We start from the raw sequence: 26,661 nt of genomic DNA, 5'->3' as shown, positions 1-26,661 counted from the left end.
CATTGAATTTTGTAACAGAATACTAAAGGAAATAAATTTGAAATGATTTTAAAATTTTGGTAAAATTTTGAAATAATTTTCATTTCCTGATGACAATATCTGCTTTGCACGCGATTGAGTGACTAAAGGGCGTATTATTTATTGCATTAATGAACATTGCTCTTATTTAATTTTTATAATGAAAAACCAACAGTGGAATAGAAATGCATGCTGTTCATATAAACTAGGTCTTATTCACGGGTAATTAAAATAAATATTTTTGAGAGTAAAGGGTTTGGATTGGATGCAAATTCCATAAATGCTAGTTAGTCGAGTTTAGTTCCATATCTTGGAAACTGTTGACAATGTGACTGATACAAACTCTGAGTAAATCAGACGGAAGTATTACGGATCCGAATAATCGTGTTAGAACCAGTTCTCCATCATTAAAAAATAGTGCGTGCATTCCGTCAATGTATCAGATGTAGACCATTACTGCACACCGTGCGATATGTGTAACGCGTGCCTATTAAATGCCTGTGTGGAACATTCCAAGATCCTTCGTGGAATCAGCAAAAGTTTCAAGCTTTTTTATATGAATATGATTAACGTTGCAGCATCATTTAATAAACTTAATGTATATTTTCACGAATATTGCAGTAAATCAATTAACATTCATTCGTTCCCACCCATATAGGCCTTGAGCAATATCACTCTGATTATTTGTCAAGCCATAATAGCCTTCAGTTTCCCTACTTCTCACGACACAGTCCCGATATAGTTTCCTAGCCTATAAAGGCGGTTGCCTCAAAAAACATCCGGGTTTCCTGTAATGCAGAAATCCCAACAACCAATCCTAGAAACAGAACATATTGTGTGGCACGAGATCTGGACCCGGTGTCCCAAGAACGGTTAAAAACTGGAGCAGCCGGTTATCGCCGCTCCAGTTCGAATCGTACCGCGCGGGTGTCAACAAGCCAGTGACAAGCCATAGTCCCCCAGTTCCGCCAACCCTGAGAAGAAATTCGACTAAACGTGTGAGAAACGCCAGAAGCTTACGGTGATCCAAAGCTTGGGCGTGGCGTGGCGGTTCACAAATTCAGACTAGCTGTAAAGGAACTCGAGCGCGCGCGCACTTGCACGGTGGTCAAGATCAAGTTCGCGATCAATTCATTCCTCTGTTATTATCTGCAGGCGCTGTAGAAAATAACGGCGTGGCGTGGGAAAGCAGCTTAAGCCACATGGACTGAGTTGTTTCTAAGTGATTTATTGAGTTCAGTCATATCGATAGCGGAGAGAAATTAATAGTGCCCTGTCGGTTCAAGCATGGGAACACATTTCGTTGCTGCATGATTAAAGAAATGTGATGTGATTTGTTGCTGTCGGTCATTGATTCGAATGCAGATTATGAGCGGTGATTGATTTGCGAAAATGGAACTGCCTAATTTGGTAGCATGGTTTGGAGCCATTGTGCTGACAGCTGTGCCTTTGGTGAATAGTGGGCGTAAGTATGTTCGATTTAGGTTGATATACGCTAAAATTTTCAGTGCCGTATACAAGGAGATGTGTGAAGCCATTAGCGATAACTGATTTTGCAGCGATATGTTGCATGCGCCGCACAGTGGCGGAAAGCCGGACAAAACCTCAAAAAAAATTTCGTGACTTTCGCCCATATTTTTTTAATTTAACATATATATTGAATGAGCTAGTTCCAAAATTGATTGTAGCTTGTAAATTCAATTTTTGGTGTCTTGTTGAAGTTCATTCCGTAAAGTGTCTCCCGAACAAATATGTATGGGAAAATGAAATTTGCCTAAAGATCTGTATTATGTATTAAAATCTATTGTTTTGTCTACTTTACGGTGGTTAGTGTGGTGAATTGCACATAGCTGCGCCAAAGCGAGAAATTGAATGGTCCAATGTTAGAATGAGGCTGTCTTTGTTCTAGATCCTAGGGCTTGGGTTTGTGAAAAACCTTGGATAACATAAAGTATGTTGGATAACCATTTTAACCTCAAAATGAATTCAACGTTTCAAAATTACTCTGTGGTGAAGTTTCAAACGCAATCTCAGGTTTTGTCCGGGATTTGTATGAGGGCAATACGGACGTCAATTTCGCTTCATGGATTAACACACCTTTAAAAAGGTGAAAGAATAATGATGAAGGTTCGACTGATGTTGGTATATCGGAGCGATTTCCAACGATACCTTGGTTTTGGACAATCAAAAGGACTGTTGCAGATTTGTTTGACCATTTGACTCCAATTCAAGTCTTCTTCAAATGGAGAATTCTAATAAATCGTTTCATGTATTAGACAACATAATCTGTTAATTTTCCAATTTTATATGGCATCTAAGTAAATAGCAGCGAATTTTCTAGAAAAAAAAATTGTTTTGCTTTTCACTTCAGACTTTCTTAATTGCTGAAACGGCTTTGAAGCTAGTTTGAAGCTAATACGAAAAACGATTCACCTAGTAGATTTTTCCCTTTGAAAAAAAAAACTCGAACTATAGTTAAATCATCGGCAAAAGTATGAAATGGTTTTTTTTTTACTATCCAAGATCGCAGTGCCAGTAGCTCCCATTTTACCTTCCTAATGCATTAGAAAAATGACACATTGGGCATTGGGGTCTATTTGGACCCAAGATTTCATCACAAGCTTGAGTTTGAGCTTGATTGACTGCTCATAGTTGCTATCCATTATGATTAGATCAGCTGATCTTACACAGAGACCCAACAGATGTTTGCTTGGGACTAGCACACATCTTCAATGTACAAGTGTACTGGTGATCAGTGTTGTAAAATGTCATTTGCATTCGTTTGTATAATTTTCCCAGAACTTTTTCAGAAGGTAGCTATCAATTCATGTTGTATGACGAACTTATAGCGGTTAAATGGGCCTACAACTTTGTCTAAAGAGACTTTGCTGTAAATATGTAATCTGGGGCGTGGGAGGCAAAATGTCATTCAAATGGCATTATGTCAAATGACACGTGACATTTTGGAGAGTTTTCACTCTCCAGCCTTTGATGTTATACTTAGAGCAATGTACCCTTGGACAAAAATATAACCCTACTCAAGCGTTAAGAGTACATTCAAAATTATGGAAGAAATTTTGCTTCTAAAGAAAGTTATGAACAAATTAGTCAAATGACATGCAGATGACATTTTACAAGCCTGCTGGTGATCTTAATTGTTAGGTCATACTGGCGCCTGCCACGTCAGAATGCAAGTCAATGTAGGGAAGGAGGAGGAGGAAATGATGATGCAATCACTCGCCCACTGTAAGCAGAATATACATTTGCACTTGCCATGAGCTCATACGGAATTTATTGGAATTTTTGGGTTTTAGAGAAGTGTGGAAATATTATTTCCCTGGACTTTACAATGGAGTTCGTGTAGTGAGAATGCAACTCACAAAACCAATCCCTTCACATGTGACTATTAATGGTGACGTCACTTTGGTCACTTACCAAAACCATCCACGGCCAAAGAAGGTACGTCTGCAGCAAAGCGAAAACGGCCAACAACACACATACACCACAAATCCGATGGAAGCTGTGGAACCGAATGGTACATTCATACTGGATGCTGCCAGCTTCCCTTCGCTGGAAGAAATACCTATGAAGACCAATGTATCACAACAAATGCAAACGGTGGAAGAAGGAAACGATAAATCCAAGCAAGAATAGTCCAAAACGAACCACTCAAAAACAGAGTATCCGGAATCCAAGATCGGAGGACACCATGGATGAAATTGAGAAAGAATCAGATGATCCTGCTTCGTACTCACCAGTATTAACGAGAAGCAAAAGAAAAAACCAATAAAAAACAAAATATTTTATTCCAAATTTAAATATTGTAATAAGTTAGTTTTCAGTACGAGACGGCCAGCCTCGGGCTGAAAGTCTCATTAATAAAGACAAAAAAAAAGCTTTTTAGTTCATTTCCAATTCTAGCAGCTACTGCTAGAATAATCAAGTTAAAGGTATAGGATAGTAATGGAAGCGGTATGGAAGTCCATTTCTCGCGATTGCTAGTAGATGAGAAATACATGGAGATAAAGATACAAAGTAGGATAATGGAACGGACCTGGGATTGAACCCACGACCTCCTGCGTATGAGGGAGAAGCAGCAGTCATATAACTACCAAGCCCGTTGTACCCAAGATTTCATCACGATCACAAAAACTCAAATTTCAACCACCAACTGCAACAATTCATACCGGTGAATTGTGTATGTAATCAATAGTGAAAGTGATCTGGGACCAAATGCTCACAAAACGGTGCTTCGGAAGATTCGAAACATCCGTAAAAATGGCCAATTCCAAAAGTTCAAGATTCGCATTATTTCGTAATCATCCATCCTGAGGAATTATGGATGCAATCAATAGTGAAAGTCTTCCGTGACCTCCAAAACGGTCCTCCGGAAGATTCAGAGCATATGTAAAAGTAGCCAATTTAAAAAATACATCCCAGAGCTTCAAGATTTTTTCATAACCAATCATACCAGCGAAATGTCTGTGCAATCAATTGTGGATGTCTTCTGCGACCCGCAAATGCTAAACGGTCCTCTGGAAGATCTGGAACATGCGTAAAAGTGACCCGAAATGACCACAACGGTTGTATACTATTTCGCCGTAAAACATTTCGCGGAATGCACCTTTTTTCCGAAAGACATTTTGTGGAATGTACTTTTTCACCGAAAATCATTCCGCGGAATTCCATTTGGCGGAATTCAGTTAGAATAATTATCATTGAAATATTTACCGATTTCTGCTGAATTACATGCAATCTGGGTTAAATTTTTTTTTGGGTTGTGATTTAAATAATGAAAAAAGGTAATGCTTTCTTTGAATAACCGCATCCGATCGGTATAACGCAAAGTGAGAAAACAATGCCTTCTTGAAATGGACACGTTTGCTTGCTCGGTATAAAGAAAAGAAAGGAGGTAGTATTCTTCTATGAATTAACGCATCTGCCCGGTATAAATCAAAGGGAAAAGATAATGCCTACTTTGAATGGATGCGTCTGCCCTCGAGATAGTCGGGTTTCGCATTTTGCAAACTCGAACCCGACCCGAACCCGATTTGTAGATTTCCTTCAAACCCGGACCCGACCCGAACCCGGATTTTTTTTTATCAAACCCAAACCAAACCCGTTTATTAAACCCGAAACAAACCCATTGGGTTCGGGTTCGACCACCTCTGCCGCTATAAGGCGAAAGGAGTTGAAATGTCTTCTTTAAAAGAACGCGTCTGCCTGGTATAATTCGAAGGGAGGGGTAACACCTCTTTAAAATGGATGCGTCTGCCCGGTGTAAGGTGAAAGGAGTTGATAATGTATTTTTTTAAAGAACGCGTCTGCCCGGTATAAGGCGAAGGGAGGAGTAACGCCTTCTTTAAATGTATGCATCTGCCCAGTATAAGGCGAAAGGAGATGATAATGCCTTCTTTAATGGAACTCGTTTGCCCGGTATAAGACGAAGGGAGGGGTGAAGCTTTCTTTAAATGGATGCATCTGCCCGGTATAAGGCGAAAGGAGCTGATAAAGTCTGCTATAATAGAACGCGTCTACCCGGTATAATGCGAAGGAAGAAGTAACGCCTTCTTAAAATGGATGCATCTGCCCGGTATAAGGCGAAGGAAGTTGGTAATGCCTTCTTAGAGTAGATGCGTCTGGCCGGTATAAGGCGAAAGTAGTTGATAAAACCTTCTTCAAAAGAACGAATCTGCCCGGTATAAGGTGGAGGAAAAGGTAATGTCTTCTTTAAATGGTAGCGTCTGCGGAGGGAGGGTATAATGCTATATTTAAATGAACACGTTTTCTCGCTATAAGACAAAACGGAGAAATAAAGGATTATTCATAATAACGCCTATCCGTAACAAAATAAAGAGAGGAGTAAACCTTTTAATTATATCTGTCCCGTCTGCAAAATATAACTAAGGATTTGTAAGGGGCAATTGAAATTTCGAAAACGGTTGTATACTATTTCGCCGAAAACCATTTCGCGGAATTTTTTTTCGCGGTACGACATTTCGCGGAATGTATCAACTCACCGAAACACATTTCGCGGAATGCACCTTTTTTTCCGAAAGACATTTCGCGGAATGTACCTTTTCACCGAAAGTCATTCCGCGGAATGCCATTTGGCGGAATTCAGTTAGAATAATTATCATTCAAATAATTACCGATTTCTGCTTAATTACATGAAACATGGGCAATTTTTTTTTTGCATTTAATGCAAATCCGAACCCGACCCGTTCTCGAGAATTTCGATTCGAACCCGACATAATTTAATTATTTTAGCCCGCACACAATTTTTCCCGAAAAATTCAAACTAGATATTTTCTGGTTCTCTTAAAATTGAAAAAAAATGTAAGCCCAAACAACAAACTAGCCTCACAATTAACAAAACTGAATAAAATAATTTGCAGTATTTTATTTCTCAAACCCGTACCCGACCCGAACCCGATATTGTAGTAATTTTTAAAACCCGAACCCATCGGGTACGGGTTCGACTCGACCATATCTACCGCCCTTTATAAGGCGAAAGGAGTTGCTAATGTTTTCTTTCAAAGAACACGTCTTCCCGGTAAAAGGCGAAGGGAAGGGTAAGGCCTTCTTTAAATGGAAGCATCTGCTAGGTAGGAGTATATAGGTATAAGGCGAAGGGAGGGGTAACACCTTTTTTAAATGGATGCATCTGCGAAAGGAGTTGGTAATGCCTTCTTTAAATGGATGCATCTACCCGGTATAAGGCGAAAGGAGTTGATAATGCCTTTTTTTAAAAGAATACATCATTTTTAATAGAATACATACATCTATAAGGCGAAGACAGGGGTAACGCCTTCTTTAAATGGATACATTTGCTCGGTATAAGGCGAAAGCAGTTGATAAGGCCTTCTCTAAAAGAATACGTCTGTCCGGTATAAGGCGAAGGGATGGGTAACGTCTTCTTTAAATGGATACATCTGCCCGGTATAAGGCGAAAGGAGTTGATAATGCCTTCTTTATATGAACGTGTCTGCCCGATATAAGGCGAAAGGAGGGGTGACGTCTTCTTTAAATGGATGTATCTGTCCGGTATAAGGGGCAATTGAAATTTTGAAAACTATTTCTAAATATTCTGGGAGGCGTTCCTTAGCCGTGCGGGAAGATGCGTGACTGCAAAGCAAGCCTATGCTGAAGGATAGTCTTGTTAATCTCGTGTTAAACGAATGCAAAACAAAACGGTAACTTGGCTTAGAGACCTCGCAGGTAATAATGTCGGAATGCTGAATGAACAAAGGCTATTATTATTAATATTCCGCGAAATGGTGTATTCCGCGGAATGGTACATTCCGCCAAAAGTCATTCGGCGAAAAGGTACAATCCGCCAAATGTCGTACCGCGAAAAGTTACAAACCACCAAATGTTATTCCGCGAAATGTTCAACCGCGAAAATGAATTCCGCGAATTAGTTTTCGCTGAAATGTTATACAATCTTCGAAAACTACTTCGACGCATTCTGAGAGGCCTTCCTTAGCCGTGCGGGAAGATGCGTGGCTGCCAAGCAAAACAATGCAGAAGGAGGCTGTGTTTAACTTCTGGCCCGGTCTAGGAAATTTATGGAAAAAAAAAAGTTTAGGTATAAAAGCGTTAGGGTAACGGTACCAATAGTGGAGGTATTAGTAGATCTACAAAAGAAAATATTTTTAAAAATTGATTATTATGGGAAATTTACTGCTTTATTATCTTAGTCAATAGATAAACTAATAAATTTGCTAACGAAAATGAGATAGATGTCCTTTATCATCAGCTATTACCAAATATTGCTTGCACCACTATGGGTACACTGTTCCTTTAGTGGCGGTAAAAAATAATTTTGGTTCCTATAGTGGTGCTATCCATTGGTTTCTTATGAGACTCGCCACTATTGGTACAGTTGCACCACTATAGGTGCAAGGGAGTCAATTTTGTTAAGAAAAATCATTGTTTTCAATAGTTTTTCAAGCGAAATCTTAAGGTAAGTTGCATTTAACAGGATATTTAAAGCACGACGCATCAACTGAAACCATCGTAAAGTCTATAAATATGATAAATCTCATTAAAACCCCACTACCTCCACTAAGGGTACGGTTACCCTAACGTGTTAATCTCGTGTTATACGAATGCAAAAAAATGGTAACTTGGCTTAGAAACATCGCAGGTAATAATTATGGAAGTACAGAATGAACACTAAGCTATTATTATTAATATTCCGCGAAATGGTGCATTCCGCGAAATGGTACATACCGCCAAAAGTTATTCGGCGAAAAGGTACAAACCGCCAAATGTCGTACCGCGAAAAGTTACAAACCGCCAAATGTTATTCCGCGAAATGTTCAACCGCGAAAATGAATTCTGGGAAATAGTTTTCGGTGAAATGTTATACAATCGACCACAACATTGTAAAATAGGTTAATCATGAAAGTTCAACCCAGAGCTGCGCATTTTAGTTTTTTTGTTCTCCAGGAAATTTCGGAACTCTGTTAAAATGATATCAGTGAAAATGGCCATTTTCAAAAGTTCATCCCACAGCTTTGCTAATTTTCGCTTTAATTCATATGGGTTAATTATGTATGCAATCAATAGTGAAAATCCTCCACAATATGCAATGACAATAATAAAAGTCGAGTCATGTACGAGACACTGAAGACTTCTGGGAATTCCTCTGGAAGTTCTTATGGGAATTCATCCTGAAGTACTTCCGTGAGTTCCTTTTGGAATTGGTCACTTTTACGGGTGTATCGGAGGACCGTTTCTAAAGCATTTGGAGGTCACAGAAGCCGGATACGAATCAAAAAAAAAATCACGAAACTCTGGGATGAACTTTTGGAATTGACCTCTTTTACGGATGCTCCGGGTCTTCCGAAGAGCCATTTCGTGAGCATTTGGGGATCACAAAAGACTTTCGCTATTGATTGCACCATCGATTTGCCAGGATGGATTGCTACGAAAAAAATCACGAAGCTCTGGAATTGGCCATTTTACGGATGTTCCGGATCTTCCGGAGAATTGTTTCAGTGGAATTTGGACGTCACAGAAGATTTTTACTATTGATTGCGTCCATAATTCGCCAGGATAGATTATTGCGAAACAATCGCAAAGCTCTGTAATGAAGTTTTGAAATTGGCCTCCTTTACGGATGTTCCGGATCTTTGGGAGATCCGTTTCCGAAGCATTTGGAGGTCACAAAAGATTTTCATTAGAGGTAAGCCAGCCCAGGGCTGAAAACTTCTAAAAAAAGAAAAAAAAAAGAATTACATTATTGATTGAGACCATAATTCACCAGGATAGATTATTACGAAGGATAGATTATTATCGTGGAAGTGCAAATCTCTCAACTTCATCGGGAGCACACGCATACTCGCCGATGTGCTCAAGAATCGTGGATTCGGCATTGTAGCGCAGCAGGAGGTTTGTTGGAAGGGGTCAATGGTGCGAACGTTTAGAGATAATCATATCATCTACCAGAGCTGCGGCAACACACGCGAGCTGGGAACAGCTTTCATAGTGATGGGCGATATGCAAAGGCGCTTGATTGGGTGGTGGCCGATCAATGAAAGAATGTGCAGGTTGAGGATCAAAGGCCGGTTCTTCAACTTCAGCATAATCAACGTCCATAGCCCACACTCCGGAAGCACTGATGATGATAAGGACGCATTCTACGCGCAGCTGGAACGTAAGTACGACAGCTGCCCAAGCCACGACGTCAAAATCATCATAGCAGATTTGAACGCTCAGGTTGGCCAAGAGGAGGAGTTTAGACCGACTATTGGGAAGTTCAGCGCTCACCGGCTGACGAACGAAAACGGTCTACGACTAATTGATTTCGCCGCCTCCAAGAATATGGCCATTCGCCGCACCTACTTCCACAACATCCTTCCGTATCGGTACACCTGGAGATCACCACTGCAGACCGAATCATAAATCGACCCCGTTCTGATTGATGGACGGCACTTCTCCGACATTATCGACATCAGGACATACCATGGCGCTAACATCGACTCTGACCACTATCTGGTGATCGTTAAACTGCGCACAAAACTATCCGTCATCAACAATGTTCGGTACCGACGACCGCCGCGGTACGACCTAGAGCGACTGAAGCAACCTGATGTCGCCACTGCATACGCACAGCGTATGGCAGCGTTGCCGGAAGAGGGTGAGCTCGATGGGGCCCCGCTTGAGGACTGAGGGAAGTTAAGCATGTCATCCAACAGCTAAAGACCAATAAAGCAGCTGGTAAGGATGGTATCGGAGCTGAGCTCATCAAGATGGGCCCGGAAAAGCTGGCCACTTGCCTGCACAAACTGATAGTCAGAATCTGGGAAACTGAACAACTACCAGAGGAGAGGAAGGAAGGGGTTATATGACCCATCAACAAGAAAGGCGACAAGCTGGAGTGTGAGAACTTTCGAGCTATCACCATCCTTAATGCCGCCTACAAAAATATCCCAGATCATCTTCCGTCGACTTTCACCATTAGTGAATGAGTTCGTGGGAGGTTATCAAGCGGGCTTCGTTGACGGCCGCTCGACAACGGACCAGATTTTTACTGTACGGCAAATCCTTCAAAAATGCCGTTAATACCAGGTCCCAACGCACCATCTGTTCATTGATTTCTAGGCGGCATACGACAGTATAGACCGCGTAGAGCTATTGAGAATTATGGACGAGAACAGTTTCCTTGGGAAGCTTACCAGACTGATCAAAGCAACGGTGGATGGTGTGCAAAACTGTGTGAAGATTTCGGGCGAACACTCCAGTTAGTTCGAATTGCCCTGAGGACTAAGACAAGTTGATGGACTTTCGTGCCTGTTGTTCAACATTGCGCTAGAAGGTGTCATGCGGAGAGCCGGGTGTAACAGCCGGGATACGATTATCAACAGATCCAGTTAATTTATTTGTTTCGCGGATGATATGAACATTGACGGTCGAACATTTGCAAAGGTGGCAGAACTGTACACCCACCTGAAACGTGAAGTAACTAAAGTTTGACTGGTGGTGAATGCATCGAAGACAAAGTACATGCTTGTGGGCGGAACCGAGCGCGACAGGGCCTGTCTGGGAGGCAGTGTTACGATAGACGGGAATTCCTTCGAGGGAGTCGAGGAATTCGTCTACCTTGGATCCTTGCTAACAGCTGATAACAATGATAGTCGTGAAATACGAAGGCGTATCATCTGTGGAAGTCGGGCCTACTACGGGCTCCAGAAGAACTGCGGTCAAAAAAGATTTGCCACCGCAGCAACATAGACAATGCTCGAGGAGGACTTGCAAGCACTCGGAGTATTCGAGAAACGGGTGCTTAGGATCACCTTTGGCGGCGTGCAAGAAGACGGTGTGTGGCGGCGAAGAATGAACCACGAGCTCACCCAGCTCTACGACGAACCCAAATCAAATGTAGTGGAAGAGCCTGCTTTGAAGAGCTGTGTAGGATGGCCAATAATATATCATGGAGGGGATGCATACAGGAAAGTGATAAATAAAACCAACAGTACGCCTTAGAAATCCCCGGAGATCAGGATCGTTGAAGGTTTGTTCCCGAAGCATGACTCATCGGACTGGCTCGCCCAAGTCAATAAACGTGGGACCGTTAGTAACTAACTGAGCTTATCGCCGTTGCTAAGTTAATGAACGTGGGACCGTTAGTAACTAACTGAGCTTATCGCCGTTGCTAAATAAGGCACCAGGACCGGATTGTATTGCTAACCTAGTCCTTAAGCACGCGATTCTTGCCGCTCCACATGTGTTCAGGAGCTGCCTTCAACTTTGCTTAAACGAAGGAAACTTCCCAGATCGTTGGAAACGGCAGAAGTTGGTGCTATTGCCTAAGCCTGGGAAATCCCCGGGAGAGCCCTCGGGATACAGACCAATTTGCCTACTCGACACAACAGAAAAGAAAGACGGAAAAGATTGACGGACTATACAGAGTGTGCTGATGGTTTATCAAGCAACTAGTATGGGCTCCGCAAAGGCCATTCTACCATCGAAACAATTCGGTCGGTAACGGATAGCGCGTAGTTTGAATAGGAGAGGTATCAGATACCTCTCTGTAGAACATCATGTATGATGGAGTATTACGCTAGAATCTCTTGGCCGCACAATGGAGGAAACCCGGACAAAACCTCAAAAAATGTTCATTTGTTTCGCGAAACTCGTATTTTTTAAAATTTCACACATATATTAAATGTCTTCTTCTTATTGGCATTACATCCCCACACTGGGACAGAGCCGCCTCGCAGCTTAGTGTTCATTAAGCACTTCCACAGTTATTAACTGCGAGGTTTCTAAGCCAGGTTACCATTTGCATTCGTATATCATGAGACCAACACGATGATACTTTTATGCCCAGGGAAGTCGAGACAATTTCCAATCCGAAAATTGTCTAGACCGGCACCGGGAATCGAACCCAGCCACCCTCAGCATGGTCTTGCTTTGTAGCCGCGCGTCTTACAACACGGCTAAGGAGGGCCCCATATATTAAATGTACGGATTCCAAAATTTGATGATTGTAGCTTGTAAATTTTATTTTTGGTGGCTTGTTGAAGTTAATGCTGTAAAGCATCTCCCGAACAAATTTGTATGGAAAAAGAAAATTTGACTAAGGTTTTTTTCGGGAACGATTCGGAACGATCTGGTATCATGTGTTGAAACCTATTTTTGGTCTACTTTCCGGAGGTTAGTGTTATGATTTGCTCCTAGCTTCTCCAAAGCTAGAAATTGACTGCTTCTGAGGGCGCTGTTAATGCTTCAGACCTTAAGGCTTGCGCCTCCTGAAGTACTAACCTTAAAATGAATTTAGCGTCCCAAAATTTCGAGCAACATATTAGATTTTGTCCGGCATTTATATGGGGGCCCGCTACTGTGGGCCGGTGTGAAAATAGGGGGCTTTGCGGATGATATAATGCTAGAGGTCACAGGCGACAGTCTCGACGACGTTGACTTGAAAGCTTCATACGCGATTAGCATAGTTAAAGAATGGCTCAACTCAAGGAAGTTGGCGTTAGCACATCACAAGACTGAGGCTGTTGTGGTACATAACCACCATGGGTTGCAGCAAGCAAGGATACACGTAGGGACCTGCACAGTTAACTCCGTGAGGTCAACACTTACGTACATGATCCCCAATTTCAAGTTAAACTAAATTTTCAAAATGATGGTTCTCAGCAGTCTTGCATATGAATTTGGTTCTGTTTTCTGCAATTGATCAAAAAATTCCTATACCTAGTTTCAGGGACACTGGTCATCGTTTTGAATATGGACATGGTACCGGAGATATTGATGGGATTACTGGGGTAACCTCTCGGTCTGGAAAAATGGAGAGTGCCTGTTCAAGCCGCAAACACTTCTTTAGACGTGTCAAACTTCATGACTTTGCAACACAAGTCAATAGGAATTTGTTCTAAGGGTATTTGGTCCATCTGGTCACATTTCGAAAAGTTTTGGAATGCTGGTTCCCTGGGGGAAGTGGCCACTTTTCGATCATTACTGAAATCTGGCTTGCGATGTATCAAACTTCATGATTTTGCAAAACAAGCTCAGCAGAATGTTATAGCGCGTAATTTGCGCTAGCAGTTCCGCTCTCCGATTCGTGACCCAGCTCGAAAAACGAACGGCTTAAGCGCCACCTCAGAGAGGATTGTCCATCGCTTTTAGGATGCCGGCGAAACCCAGCCTCAGGGCGGGTTTTATTATGTCTGAGCTATAAGGGGACCATCTGTCGGGAATAAGTAAAAGATTCTGCCTCGAGAAAATCGAAGAAAAAGCTGATGCTAACTGTCGTTTAACCAAAAATCCACAAAAACACCACTCCCGGGTTATCCTTGCCTGGCGGACGCCTTCTCTTCCCAAATCGTTTGACCGTCTAGGACCCGTGAGTGCTGAGGCTGATTTACCAGACAGGCCAACCTGGAGTACAACACTGAACAAAAACTACAATCAGAACGACGGGAAAAACATGAGAAATCCTTCAGATTACAATTATCGTCACATGGAAACATTACTTAACGGAAACGAATTTATTCAACGGAAAACAAGACGTATATATACATTTATTGAGGTTTTCAATTACCCTAGGGTTTTATTCATAATTGTTCCTTCCTCACTCTCTACTCTTCACTTCCTTCTTCCCTCTTTCTCTTCCTAGCTTCCTACTTGTGTGCGGTTATCTATCTTTTAATTCTAGCGATGGCTAGCCTAGGCTATCGGTTGTGATTGACGAGCTTGTGTGTGAGTGGAGATATGCATGCATGCTAGTTTTACTCACGGTATCGTAGTCTTTGCCACTTACTGGCCGGCAAGTGGTCCTGTACCGACGAATGGTGGTCGGGGCGATGATAATGAACTGCGCTTAAGGAGATTCCAAGACGGACGGCTTCCGTGCTGCGAATCACGCCGACAACGGAGTATGGCGCTCGCATTCGACGCGGGGACGTCGATTTCGTGGACGGTTTCCACGGGTTGGGATTTACAAAAAAAAAACCTTTGCTCTGCCGGAGAATCGAACCTTCCTTCCGAGATCTCCCCGATCCAGGACCCTTGACGATGAAGCGTGGGGTCGAGAGCGCGCTTGGCGAAAAGTTGCGGTGTGCCGAGCTGGCCTGGATATCGATAGAATCGATCCTAGACAAGAAGCCGTCGAACGGCTGTTTCGACGCAATCAATTAAAAATCTCCACACAAACAAGGGGCCCTCCTTAGCCGGCCCTCCTTAGCCGTGCGGTAAGATGCGCGGCTACAAAGCAAGACCATGCTGAGGGTGGCTGGGTTCGATTCCCGGTGCCGGTCTAGACAATTTTCGGATTGGAAATTGTCTCGACTTCCTTGGGCATACAAGTATCATCGTGTTAGCCTCATGATATACGAATGCAGAAATGGTAACTTGGCTTAGAAACCTCGCAGTTAATAACTGTGGAAGTGCTAATTGAACACTAAGCTGCGAGGCGGCAATGTCCCAGTGGGGATGTAATGCCAATGAAGAAGAAGAAGAAGAAGACACAAACATCACAATGAATTTACCTTTTCTACACACAATTCGCACACACAAGAAGTTGACCGCACGTCACCTTTGACCCTACACGGAGAAACACGTTTACTTATTAATGGGTACTTTTTCTTTGCTATCTCCTTCTATCTGCTGGAAAATTTACTTATTTTGAGAATAACTGGATTTACTCATTTAAATGAGTAAATTAATTTATTCTCCCAAACTGGGTGAATTTTTCAGCAGAGAGAAAGAGATAGCAGAAAAAAGTGCCATTAATGAGTAAACGATTTTACCGGGTAATGTTGAACCTTGGGCTACACGGGAGGAACAGAATTAACGTCAATTTTAACCTTAAGACTTTTCACATTTAAACGTAACAAATAAAACACACCGCGACACTAAGTACATATAAGTACTAACTACTCGCACTCCCGCCTCTTCCACGGTTCAAGTCAAAGTGAACGTGTAGAAGTCCAAAAAGTCCTCAGATTAAATGCGACCATCACGGTCTTCTGGGCCGGAAGTGCGTCAAATCTCTGGAGTGACTCAACGACCTTTTCGAACAATCAACTCTCATCAACCTTTCCTTCGTGTCACCTGAAGCTACATCTTTTTTACACTTATGCCGTCTGGATAATTCCCCTCATTAGCATCGCACATGAGTGCGGACCAGTTAAAAAAGAGAGAATGGTTCGGGATTGAACTTTGGACTTTTCGAGCTAGATCGGTTTTGGTGGTGGCTTGAGAACGATGCACAATGGGGAAATCCGATTTCAAAGGTGGAAAAAATTGATAACTTTCTTCACGAACAACTTACAGAAGAGATCAGGAGCTTATTCGAAAGGGAATTTTGCAAAGAATTCAGTGAGTGCTGTTTCGTGGCCGTGTAACGCTGCTGTATGTAGTTATTGAGCTCGTTTTGCCCTAATGCCCCATATATCGCGAGTTTCCAAACTATTTCGGGACTGATTTGCGATTTGGGCGTAACTTATTTTGTAAACAAACATTGTTCCATAGATTTTGGAGAATGCGAGGATTTTTATCCCAAACTAATTCCCTTATCTGGTAGAGGAGAGCTTAATCTGTCGAATTCATACCATGGTTATCTCATGAAATGCTTGGTTTAGCAGGAATTCACCTTCCAATGTTTGTTTACAAAATAAGTTACGCCCAAATCGCAAATCGGTCCCGATTTGTCATTTTATCTTTAAGACATTGTTCTAAAATTGTGTTTATCTCTTCACTGTGGATCCATAAAAGGGCACTAAATATATTTTGTTGGTAAAAGTTGGAAATTTAAGGGATTTTGGGGTCAAATAAGCATCAAAGTGCATTTTATGTGCAATTTTCATGTATTCTGTAAAAAATAGTAATATTTACAGATAAGTGTTGATATTATTGTTCCAAAGTGTTGAACAGATATTGACAAATGTTTGCTGAACGAAAATTAATGAAATAAATCGTTTCACAAATGTTTTATTTGATTATTTGTTGAGTAAAAAACGATTTTTAAAAACTTTTGAATAACACTGATGCCAAACATTTCCAAACCATACCCGATAGCACTACTAGACAAGAATAGTCATCTGTTATGAGTCTTGATGTGATCATAGATAGGAGGTGATGGGAGATACTATTTTTCTTACCTTTTGCCCAAATTCTATAAAATAATATAGCTCAATGATTTCGAGCAAGGAAATGATGTAGTAATGTTAATTTAGTCGATATTTTCCAATGATATAATGAAAATAACAAATAATCATATAATTCATTAAAAATATTGAATTATAGATTTAGGGGTCATACAGCTCATTTAATGTAATTTTTTTTCAAAATGAGATAACATTTTTACAGACGACACACATAGAAGATTAAGGGCTTATTCGAAAGGGAGTTTTCCAAGAAATTCAGAGAAAAATGTTTTGTAGACGTGAGACACTTCTGTATGTAGTTATTAAGCTCGTTTTGCCCCAATGTCGCATACATCACAGTTTCTCATATTTTTCGTGCTTTTATCTTCCAAGTATTGTACTAAAGATGTGTTCTCCTCTTCATTATAGATCCATACATAGCACTATACATATTTTGTTGGAAAAAGTTGGAAATTTAAGGGATTTTGGGGTTCAATAAGTACTAAATTGCACTTTACGTGAACTTTTCATGTATTCTGTGAAAAATAATAAAATTATTATTATTCTCCCAAAATGTTCTACAGACATTGATAAATGTTTGCGAAACAATAACTAATGAAGTTAGTGTCGCAAGTGTTTTGTTTTGTGATTTATTGGGTAAAACACGATTTTTTAAATGCTTCTGAAAAGCGCCGATGCCAATCATTCCCAAACCATACCCGTTTGCACAACTAGATAAGAGTAAATATATTAGTCGATGTGACGATAGGAGTAAATAAGAAATATTCTTTTCTCATGACGTTTCACCCAAATTCCCCTTTTAAAATAATATAGCTCAATGAGTCTGGGTTAAGTAATGATGGAGTAACATTGATGCTGTAGATTTTGCCAAAATTGACCATATTAGGAGCTACTTCAATACTTACATGTTTTTAAACCACCGTATATTAACCCTAAATGATTATTTGACGTAATATAGTGCAAATGATTTCTTGGGTATTAGTTTTTTTTTTACAAAATACATGAAAAATTCACATAGATGCACACTGATGATTATTTGACCCCAAAATCCCTTAAATTTCCAACTTTTTCCAACAAAATATGTATAGTGCTATGTATGAATCTATAATGAAGAGAAGAACACATCTTTAGTACAATACTTGGAAGATAAAAGCACGAAAAATATGATAAACTGTGATGTATGCGACATTGGGGCAAAACGAGCTTAATAACTACATACAGAAGTGTCTCACGTCTAAAAAACATTTCTCACTGAATTTCTTGGAAAACTCCCTTTCGAATAAGCCCTTAATCATCTATGTGCGTCGTCTGTGAAAAATGTTATCCTATTTTGAATAAAAAATTACATTAAATGAGCTGTATGACCCCTAAATCCCCTATAATTCAATATTTATTTTTCATATTAATTATATGATTATTTGTTATTTTCATTATATCATTGGAAAATATCGACTAAATTAACATTACTACATCATTTCCTTGCTCGAAATCATTGAGCTATATTATTTTATAGGGGAATTTGGGCAAAAAGGTAAGAAAAAAGAGTATCTTCCATCACCTCCTATCTATGATTACATCAAGACTCATAACATATGACTATTCTTGTCTAGTTGTGCTATCGGGTATGGTTTGGAAATGTTTGGCATCGGTGTTATTCAAAAGTTTTTAAAAATCGTTTTTTACTCAACAAATAATCAAATAAAACATTTGTGAAACGATTTATTTCATTAATTTTCGTTCAGCAAACATTTGTCAATATCTGTTCAACACTTTGGAACAATAATATCAACACTTATCTGTAAATATTACTATTGTTTACAGAATACATGAAAATTGCACATAAAATGCACTTTGATGCTTATTTGACCCCAAAATCCCTTAAATTTCCAACTTTTACCAACAAAATATATTTAGTGCCCTTCTATGGATCCACAGTGAAGAGATAAACACAATTTTTGAACAATGTCTTAAAAATAAAATGACAAATAGTTTGGAAACTCGCGATATATGGGGCATTAGGGCAAAACGAGCTCAATAACTACATACAGAAGCGTTACACGTCCATGAAACAGCACTCACTGAATTCTTTGCAAAATTCCCTTTCGAATAAGCTCCTGATCTCTTCTGTAAGTTGTTCGTGAAGAAAGTTATCAATTTTTTCCACCTTTGAAATCGGATTTCCCCATTGTGCGATGGCTTGACTGTTATAATTTTCTAAGGCGACATTCTTGTATGCCAATTAGGGGCCATCCAGAAACCACGTGGTCATATTTTTGAAGATTTTCAACCCCCCCCTGTGGTCTATCGTGGTCATTTGGCAGACCCCCTCCCCTTTGACCACGTGGTTTTTTCAAGCACAAAATTAAAAAAAACCTATGTAACTAAAACATATGGTTAATCCGATCAATTTTGAAGATGGACAATTTCAACTGATTCAAAATCAAACTAAAACCCAGCATGGAAATTATAAATTATATTTTTCTCTAATAAATAATCTAGAGCTGGCTCATCTCTCAAAATTTCTAATTCTTCATTGAAATTTTATTTTGATATTGACTCGTGGAATCCAATGATGCCATACTAAACAAATTTTTTCGTTCACTCTGATGTCTTTCGAATAATTTCCCAAGGAACTTCTATTCCATATCTCGAATATGCTTCAGTCAATGGTGGACTCATAGAAGAGTGAATGTATTATAGATCAATTATCATTTTGGAGTTCGGATCATTCGATTTATCCAATTAACCAAATTATGAATGATGTATGATATAATATCTCATTAGGTCCATTGGGTTGATATGGCAATTGTTATTTGTACAAGCTACTACAGACTTTTTAGTTAAAAAAATTATGTTGAGCTTTTTAATGGAATGTCTTTACTTGTCATAAGACGAGTTTGTACCTTCCCATTTAATTCCACCACTTGATTGTACCTTGACAGATACGTATTTCGACCTCAACAGTAAGGTCGTCTTCAGTGGTTCGTACTTGACTCGACTTAGGTTATACAAAACTTTTAGGTTTCAAAAACGTCCTGGAAGTCGTAATGTTTGAACTCCTATTCATTCAAGTCCGTGAACCCAGTGCTTCTAAGGCCCTACAAAAAGGCATAGTCATTGTGCAGCTTGATGTTGACTCAAGATAATTTTGGGTACCTTGTCTCTTAGATCTCATGTTAATGGAAATTAGGATCATATGCTTATTTCATCGGATTGGGTACATACCGATGATGAGGACATTACAAATGTCATGATTGATCACCCGAGAAGTCGTGGGCTGAACTTGAGAGCAATCACTGGCTTAACGTTCAGGATGACCCATCTTATCTGAGTGTTCAGAATGATTCAAACATTTCAACTTCATTTGCATGCTCTTAGAATCGAAATCTTCCCAAAGTTTCGGATATCTGAGTTTTCAGGGTCAGTCAAATTTGAGCTCCCATATTTTTTCTGTGAAGACAATATGTAGATGAACAATTTTACTGAAGAAAATGGTGGTCTAGCTCTCTTTTGTGATTTAATAGCCAATCTAAAACGCTGGGCATATATGACCCATCCGTCCTGAAAGGGTTGAGATTTGTTTTGGAATTCAATTTCAATCGTTATTATAACACTATTTATTACCCTAGATTGTTTTAGGAATTGAAGTGTTTTTCTGGAACACTGCCACTTTTTTCATATCGCCGGACTCTTCTTAGTTCTAAGACCCTTGTATGAATTTAAAAGCATTTTATTTAGAATTTCATGTTGATTTTTAAATGCAAACTTCTCTATGTCATAACCTTTTTCATACGCACTACTAGAATTTTGTGCATTATTGATCGAAAAATTTAAAAATGCACCTAAATGTTCTAATTAGGTGCATTATTAAATTTTTCGATCAATTAGCCTAATTATTCAATATCATAAGAACTAAACTGTAATCCTAAATAATTGCCTACATGTATTGCTTGGATGAATTTTAAATTCCAAGATCTTCCTAATTTTCAAGAATAATTATTCTGGAGTTGCAAGGAAACCCTTCAGAATAGTTAGAAGAAATTCTTCGAGTCTTCACGGAAAAAACTTCAGTATTTCAACGATTTTTTCGAAATTATGTGGAAAAGTTCCTAAAAAGGTTCGGTAGAAATTTTGAAGAACTAGAAGAATCCGTAGAAGGATCCTAAATGCATGAAAATTCAATAAACATCAAATTCCGAAGAACTTCCGGCATAAATTAGAAAAAAAATCCAGCTTACTTTTTTACAGAATCTCTAAAGATTTTTTTCAAAATCCTGGGCAAATTTAATGAATCTTCAAAGGAAATTCTTCTAAATTTCCAATGGAAATTTTTTTCGTTTTTCAAAAAAAAATCTTAGAAATTTTCAGCAGTTTTTTTTAATTTCCAAAAGAAATTATTTGAAGTATACCAAAATATTTCCGATGGAAATTCCTAAGATTTTCCAGTAGAAAATCGAAAAAAAGTTCATCTAAAACACCAATAATGAATTTCCCGAGGATATTTCGATGTTTTTCCAAGTGGAAATAACGAAAAAAATTGCACTTTTGTAGTACTTGTGAAGGTTGTACTTTAGAAGCAATTCCAATAGGAATTCCTTAGAAAATTAAATCAAAATTTTAAAGATTTTCTGATGTGAAAATTCCTTAAAATTTTTAAATCATTTCTTGTGCTTCTTTGCATGGTAAAGATTTAAAGCAATGTTTAGCTGAACCTACAAAGAAATCAAAATGACTTTCCGAAGAAGAATGAATTTCCCATGAAATTTTGGAAGAATTTATGGTGCAAATTAAAAAAAATGAACCTTGAGAATTCTAAAGATTTATTCTTTGAAAATCCAAAGTATTTTTGAAGATAATCCATAGACTCTTCCGTGGAAGTTCTAAATAATGCCTCGAATAAAAAAATATTTGGAAAATTTAAAAATGTGATAGAACTCACAAAGAGCGTAAAAATTTCATTTCAAAATTCCAAATTTCAAAACAAAATCCAAAAACAAAAATCAACGGTAATATCAAAGTGTTTCATGTGGCATTGGCTATTTAATTTCTCATGAAAATTCAGAAGATTTTTTCTTGAAAAATTTAGAAGTCTTCTTCTTCTTCTATGGCTCCATATTCCAACTGAAAGTTGGTCTGCTTTTCAACTTAGTTTATTCTATTAGCATTTCCTCAGTTATAAATTGAAAGTTTTAAATGCCAGCAATTGTACGATTATATATCTTGTGTAGCAAGTACGAAGGATACATTATACCTAGGGTGTCGACAATGTTTGACACCCGAAAACATCCTAGACAGGAACGAGAATCGAACTCGTCATCTCCGGATTGGCAATCCTATGCCTTTGCTCGTAAGGCTAACTGGAGACTAAACATTTTGAAGTGCACTCCCTAAAATGCTCGAAAACTTATTTTGGAAATGAAATAGAATTTCTGGTGAAGATTCGGAAGAACTTGTCGAAGAAATTCATTAGAATGTAAAAAATATGAAAAAATGAACATTTTTTCCACCAAAAATTATATGTATTTCCCACGAGACTGTTTTGAATTTTCAGACAGAATTCACATGGAATTTTTTCGGCATTTACACTGGCGATATTTTTTTTTTTTTCATGACCAATTTGTAGCAAAATTTTCCAGAGAGAATTGTTCAAAAACATTCTGAATGCTAGCACTTTATCAGGATTGTATGAAGTAAGGTCAAAGTTTTACAGGAAATTTTTACTGGATTTTCCTGAATATCCACAAGACATTCTTTTGAAGATTTTTCTTGAATTATTGTAAAAACATGAACAGTTTTCAAAATTGTAGCTGTAGTCCGCTGATGCAAAAGTGTCGGCAGCGTGATGCCAAAACCATCTGCGGCGGAATTTTTAGAAAATATTTTTTCATTTTTCTTTCCCAATTTTTTTTGTGAAAATTGAGACTGAAACGCAACCTGCTTTTTCGTTTATTTTTTTTATGGAAATAGGATCTAAAGCTAAGTTGGCCAAATAACTCAGATATGCATCGGCGTTGCGACCGACGCTGCGTTACCGGGTTTTCTCGATGCTTAATGCTAAATTCATTTTAACACTGAATTGAAAAGACGCTACGTGGGCATCGGCCCTAAGATGCGCTTTGCGTTTAATGATTAAATCATTAAATTTTGATGATTTGTATTTTTACACCGCTATTGTTATTTACCAAAAGTTTTTCGTGTAAAAAAAACCACGTGGTTCGAGAGCAACACCCCCCTCCCCCCATGTGCCTTATCGTGGTCATTTTCCAAATCCCCTCCCTCCCCCCCTATACGACCACGTGGTTTCTGGACGGCCCCTTATGCGGATTTAAGTAGGGGTGCATTTTATTCGGAATGGTGACATTTATTATCGCAATATATTTTAAGTGAACTATGGGAATTAAGTGTATTTAACATTGAACGAGCATTATAATAATGATAAACAAATTTAACACAAAGAATAAATTAACATTGAAGCATCCAAAATATGATAACAATTTAATATATTTATAATAACAGCAAATAATATACATTTAAATCTAAAAATAATATATACAAAAGTGACCATGTTACAATGTGTTCTGAGGGTATTTGGTCCGCCTGGTCACATTTCGAAAGCGGGGTGTTGCCTACCCTTTCGATCGGCGCGCATCACTACCCAGCCCGATTACCCTTGTAGCAGAATTGTGAACACCGAAGGTATCAGCGATGACAAGTGATATGGATATGACACGAGATGACAGTAGGTACATAGGATAAAAAACTAAAAACACAGCAGTGAGTCAAACGTGCTATTGAAGCTCAAAGTTTACCCGCTTATAAGATATCTAAATCCAAGAATAATTAGTATAATTGTGCCTTTTTTCGAGGACTACTGATAGTTAATTATAATTACCTACTTAACCTATGTTAGTGCTTAATAACGCTACAAGTGCTAAAATTGGACTATATAAATTAGTTGAACTACATTATCTACCTAATCGACTATATACACTAAAGGGGAACTAAACGTGAGTACATGCACATAAACAAAACTTGAAAATATTTGGTAAACTCACAGCTATAAAAACATCGCATGCAATCTAGTGATCAAAGGTATAAACCAATCTCACTTACATATATGGACATGGAAATCAAAATCAGACACGAGCTATACATATAAGTGTGGAAAATTTGTTAAATTGATACTAGACTAGGGACAAACTTGCATTTTCAATCAAAAGAGTAAAACTAATAGGAATTATTTATGAATGTCTTCACAGGAAAATTATAGCTCTCAGTATCCCAAAGAATAAGCGTGTCGGATTGAGCTGATAATTTTGGAAGAAAACCCTACTTTAATAGCTGTTGCCAATTCGCAACACGGGGGAAGCGGCCATTTTTTTTATCAATTCCAAAACCTGTCTTGCGACGTATCAAACTTCATGATTTTGCAAATCAAGTTCATAGGAATGTGTTCTGAGGTTATTTGTCCATCTGGTTACATTTCGGAACGCCCTGTAATGTTGGTTCCATGGGGGAAGTGACCACTTTTTGATCAAAAATGAAACCTAGCTTGCGACATGTAAAAAAAAGAGGTCCTCGACTACTGAGAATGCGGATATCGGTTCGTTGAATCCAACCTGATTTCTATGAAATCTTCGCAAGAGCAGGGCAATACTTCGCAATCCGGAAATCCAACATGGAAAGCAGTTCTGGGGCATCAATGGAGAGAACAACTTTGCAACCAACAATGCTTGCTGAATTTTTCACCGGCGTTCTAACGTGTCCAATCCTAATAAGCGGCCACATTCCGAAGCACCCTGGATTGCTGGTTCCCTGGGGGAAGTGGGCACTTTATGATTAAAACTGAAACCTGGCTGCAATCCAGGGTGTTCCGGAATGTGACCAGATGGACCAAATAACCTCAGAACACATTTCTATTGACTTGTTTTGCAAAATTATGAAGTTTGATACGTCGCAATCCAGGTTTCAGTATTGATCAAAAATTGGCCACTTCCCCCAGGGAACCAGCATTCTAGGCCGTTCCAGAATGTGACCTGATGGACCATATACCCTCTGAAGCAATTTCTATTGACTTGTTTTGCAAAATCATGAAGTTTGATACGTCGCCAGGTTTCAGAATTGATCAAAAAGGTGACCACTTTCCCCAGGGAAATAGCATTCCATGGTGTTCCGGAATGTGATCATATGGGGAATGGGCTAAATGCTCTCAGAACACATTCCTATGTTACAAGCCAGGTTTCAGTATTGATCAAAAAGTGGCCTATTTTCCGGCCAGGAGGTTACCCCAGTACTTCCATCAATATCTCCGGAACCAGTGGCGTAGCCAGGGGGGTGGTTTTGGGCATAAAACCCCCAGAGACAAAATTTCAAGAAAAAATTTTTCGAAAAAAATTTTCGGAAAACCCCCCAGACCAATTTTCTGGCTACGCCACTGGCCGGAACCAATGTCCCTGGAACTATAGGAATTTTGAAAATTTAGTTCTACGTGAAATTGGGGGTCAGGTGTTAAAGCATCTGGGTGTGATGATCGACCATATGCTTAATCTTACGAGCCACGTCGATTATGGATGCCAAAGGGCTTCATTGGCGATAAAATCATGTGCCTTGCAAGCGCGTGTGGTTTTTATGATAAAACGACCCACAAAATGAACTGAAACTCATCTCATATTTATTTCTTTTTTCAGCTTATCACCGTACAGCAGATTCCTACTACAACTCGAATAGATTCATCCAGTTTGGTAAAGATACACAAAACAGAATTTACAACTTTTACCAACACGGACCCAACCAATCCGAGAAACTCATCGATAACAATGAAGTTTGGCCAGAGGGTACAACAGGCAGCTCAATGTCACAGGATTCTTTTTCCTACCGCGAAGAAGATGACTTCGGTCCATCGAACTGGGGGGCACTGAATGCGACCTGTGAGGGCATGTATCAGAGTCCAGTCAACCTGATCGCCAATCGCTCTTCGATCGTTCATCGGAAGCGACCCCTCGAGCTGCAGGGTTCTGGAAACATACCGATCAGCATGGTAGTGGAAAACGAAGGAGGTGTGGCAGCTTTTTTCCCACAATTCAGGAAGGATGATCAACCGATTCTTCAAGGGGGGCCACTACGGGGGGACTTTCGGTTCTACCAGTTTCACTATCATCTGGGGTCGGAGCATACGTTCGATAGGAAGCGCTACTCGACGGAGATGCATTTGGTGTTCTACAATGGGTTGTATGGGTCGTTTAAGGCCGCCCGGGATCAGGCCAATGGGGTGGCTGTCATAGCACTGGTTTTCGAAGTACTGAAAAGTGGAAGAATTGAATCGCTGAACAAGTGGACTCAATTTTTGAACGAAGTAGCTGAGGCGGGCAGTGAATACAGCATACCGCGTCATAAATTGTTTTCGGTTGGCCATGTTTTGGGAGACATTAGGTGGCCATATTTTGCATACGAAGGCAGTTTAACGACGCCACCCTGTTCGGAGACAGTGCAGTGGATTGTGGCTAGCGAGCGGAGGCCGTTGACGCGTAGCGAGTTGAAAGCTATGCGAGCGTTAAAAGGAAGAGGTGGAGATTGGGTCCAGACGGCACGACCTGTGCAGGCCCTGAACTTCCGCAGGGTGTTCATCTATTAATATGAGCGAGTAACGAAATAAAAAACTATGAGTTGTGTGTTGGTTTAATTTAATATATGTATACTGCCACGCGTATTGATACATTTGAATCAATAAAGAAAAATACCTCGCTCCCTATATCAATACAACATTGTGCCATTGAAAATTGAAGATTGAAAACGGAGACAAATAAATAAAGTTATAACATTTAAAAAGTAAACCCATATGCACTAAAAGTTAGTGAACATTAATAATCATCAGAAGACCACATACTAGCACCCAGCTTATATGCAATTACTGTGTAATTAGTTATATGCCATCATGATTGAAACCAACCTTAATTATTATCATAAGTCATTAAATGTTTGTGATAAATGTAATCTAATAGTTTTAATGCTTCGAAAG

The 26,661-nt window shown here is 39.4% G+C and overlaps 1 protein-coding gene across 1 annotated transcript; it reads left to right on the top strand.

The window, feature by feature from the left end:
* Positions 1-905: 905 nt before the first annotated feature.
* On the top strand, positions 906-26,611 carry LOC134204832 (carbonic anhydrase 7-like). The gene is made up of 2 exons (XM_062679627.1): positions 906-1,483; positions 25,334-26,611. Exons 1-2 carry the CDS (start codon positions 1,411-1,413, stop codon positions 26,275-26,277), a joined length of 1,017 nt encoding a protein of 338 aa, XP_062535611.1. The 5' UTR covers positions 906-1,410; the 3' UTR covers positions 26,278-26,611.
* Positions 26,612-26,661: the final 50 nt, after the last annotated feature.

Source organism: Armigeres subalbatus, unplaced genomic scaffold (genome assembly GCF_024139115.2).
Source record: "Armigeres subalbatus isolate Guangzhou_Male unplaced genomic scaffold, GZ_Asu_2 Contig937, whole genome shotgun sequence".
Taxonomy (NCBI): domain Eukaryota; kingdom Metazoa; phylum Arthropoda; class Insecta; order Diptera; family Culicidae; genus Armigeres; species Armigeres subalbatus.
Note: the sequence above shows the minus strand (reverse complement) of the source record. Positions and strands in the feature narration are given on the sequence as shown.

What these genes read in the sequence shown, in the direction of transcription:
- LOC134204832 (XM_062679627.1), top strand. Translation starts at nt 1,411, where the DNA reads ATGGAACTGCCTAATTTGGTAGCATGGTTTGGAGCCATTGTGCTGACA. An exon ending in GCCTTTGGTGAATAGTGGGC is followed by an intron (nt 1,484 to 25,333) that starts GTAAGTATGTTC and finishes TTCTTTTTTCAG; the next exon opens with CTTATCACCGTACAGCAGAT.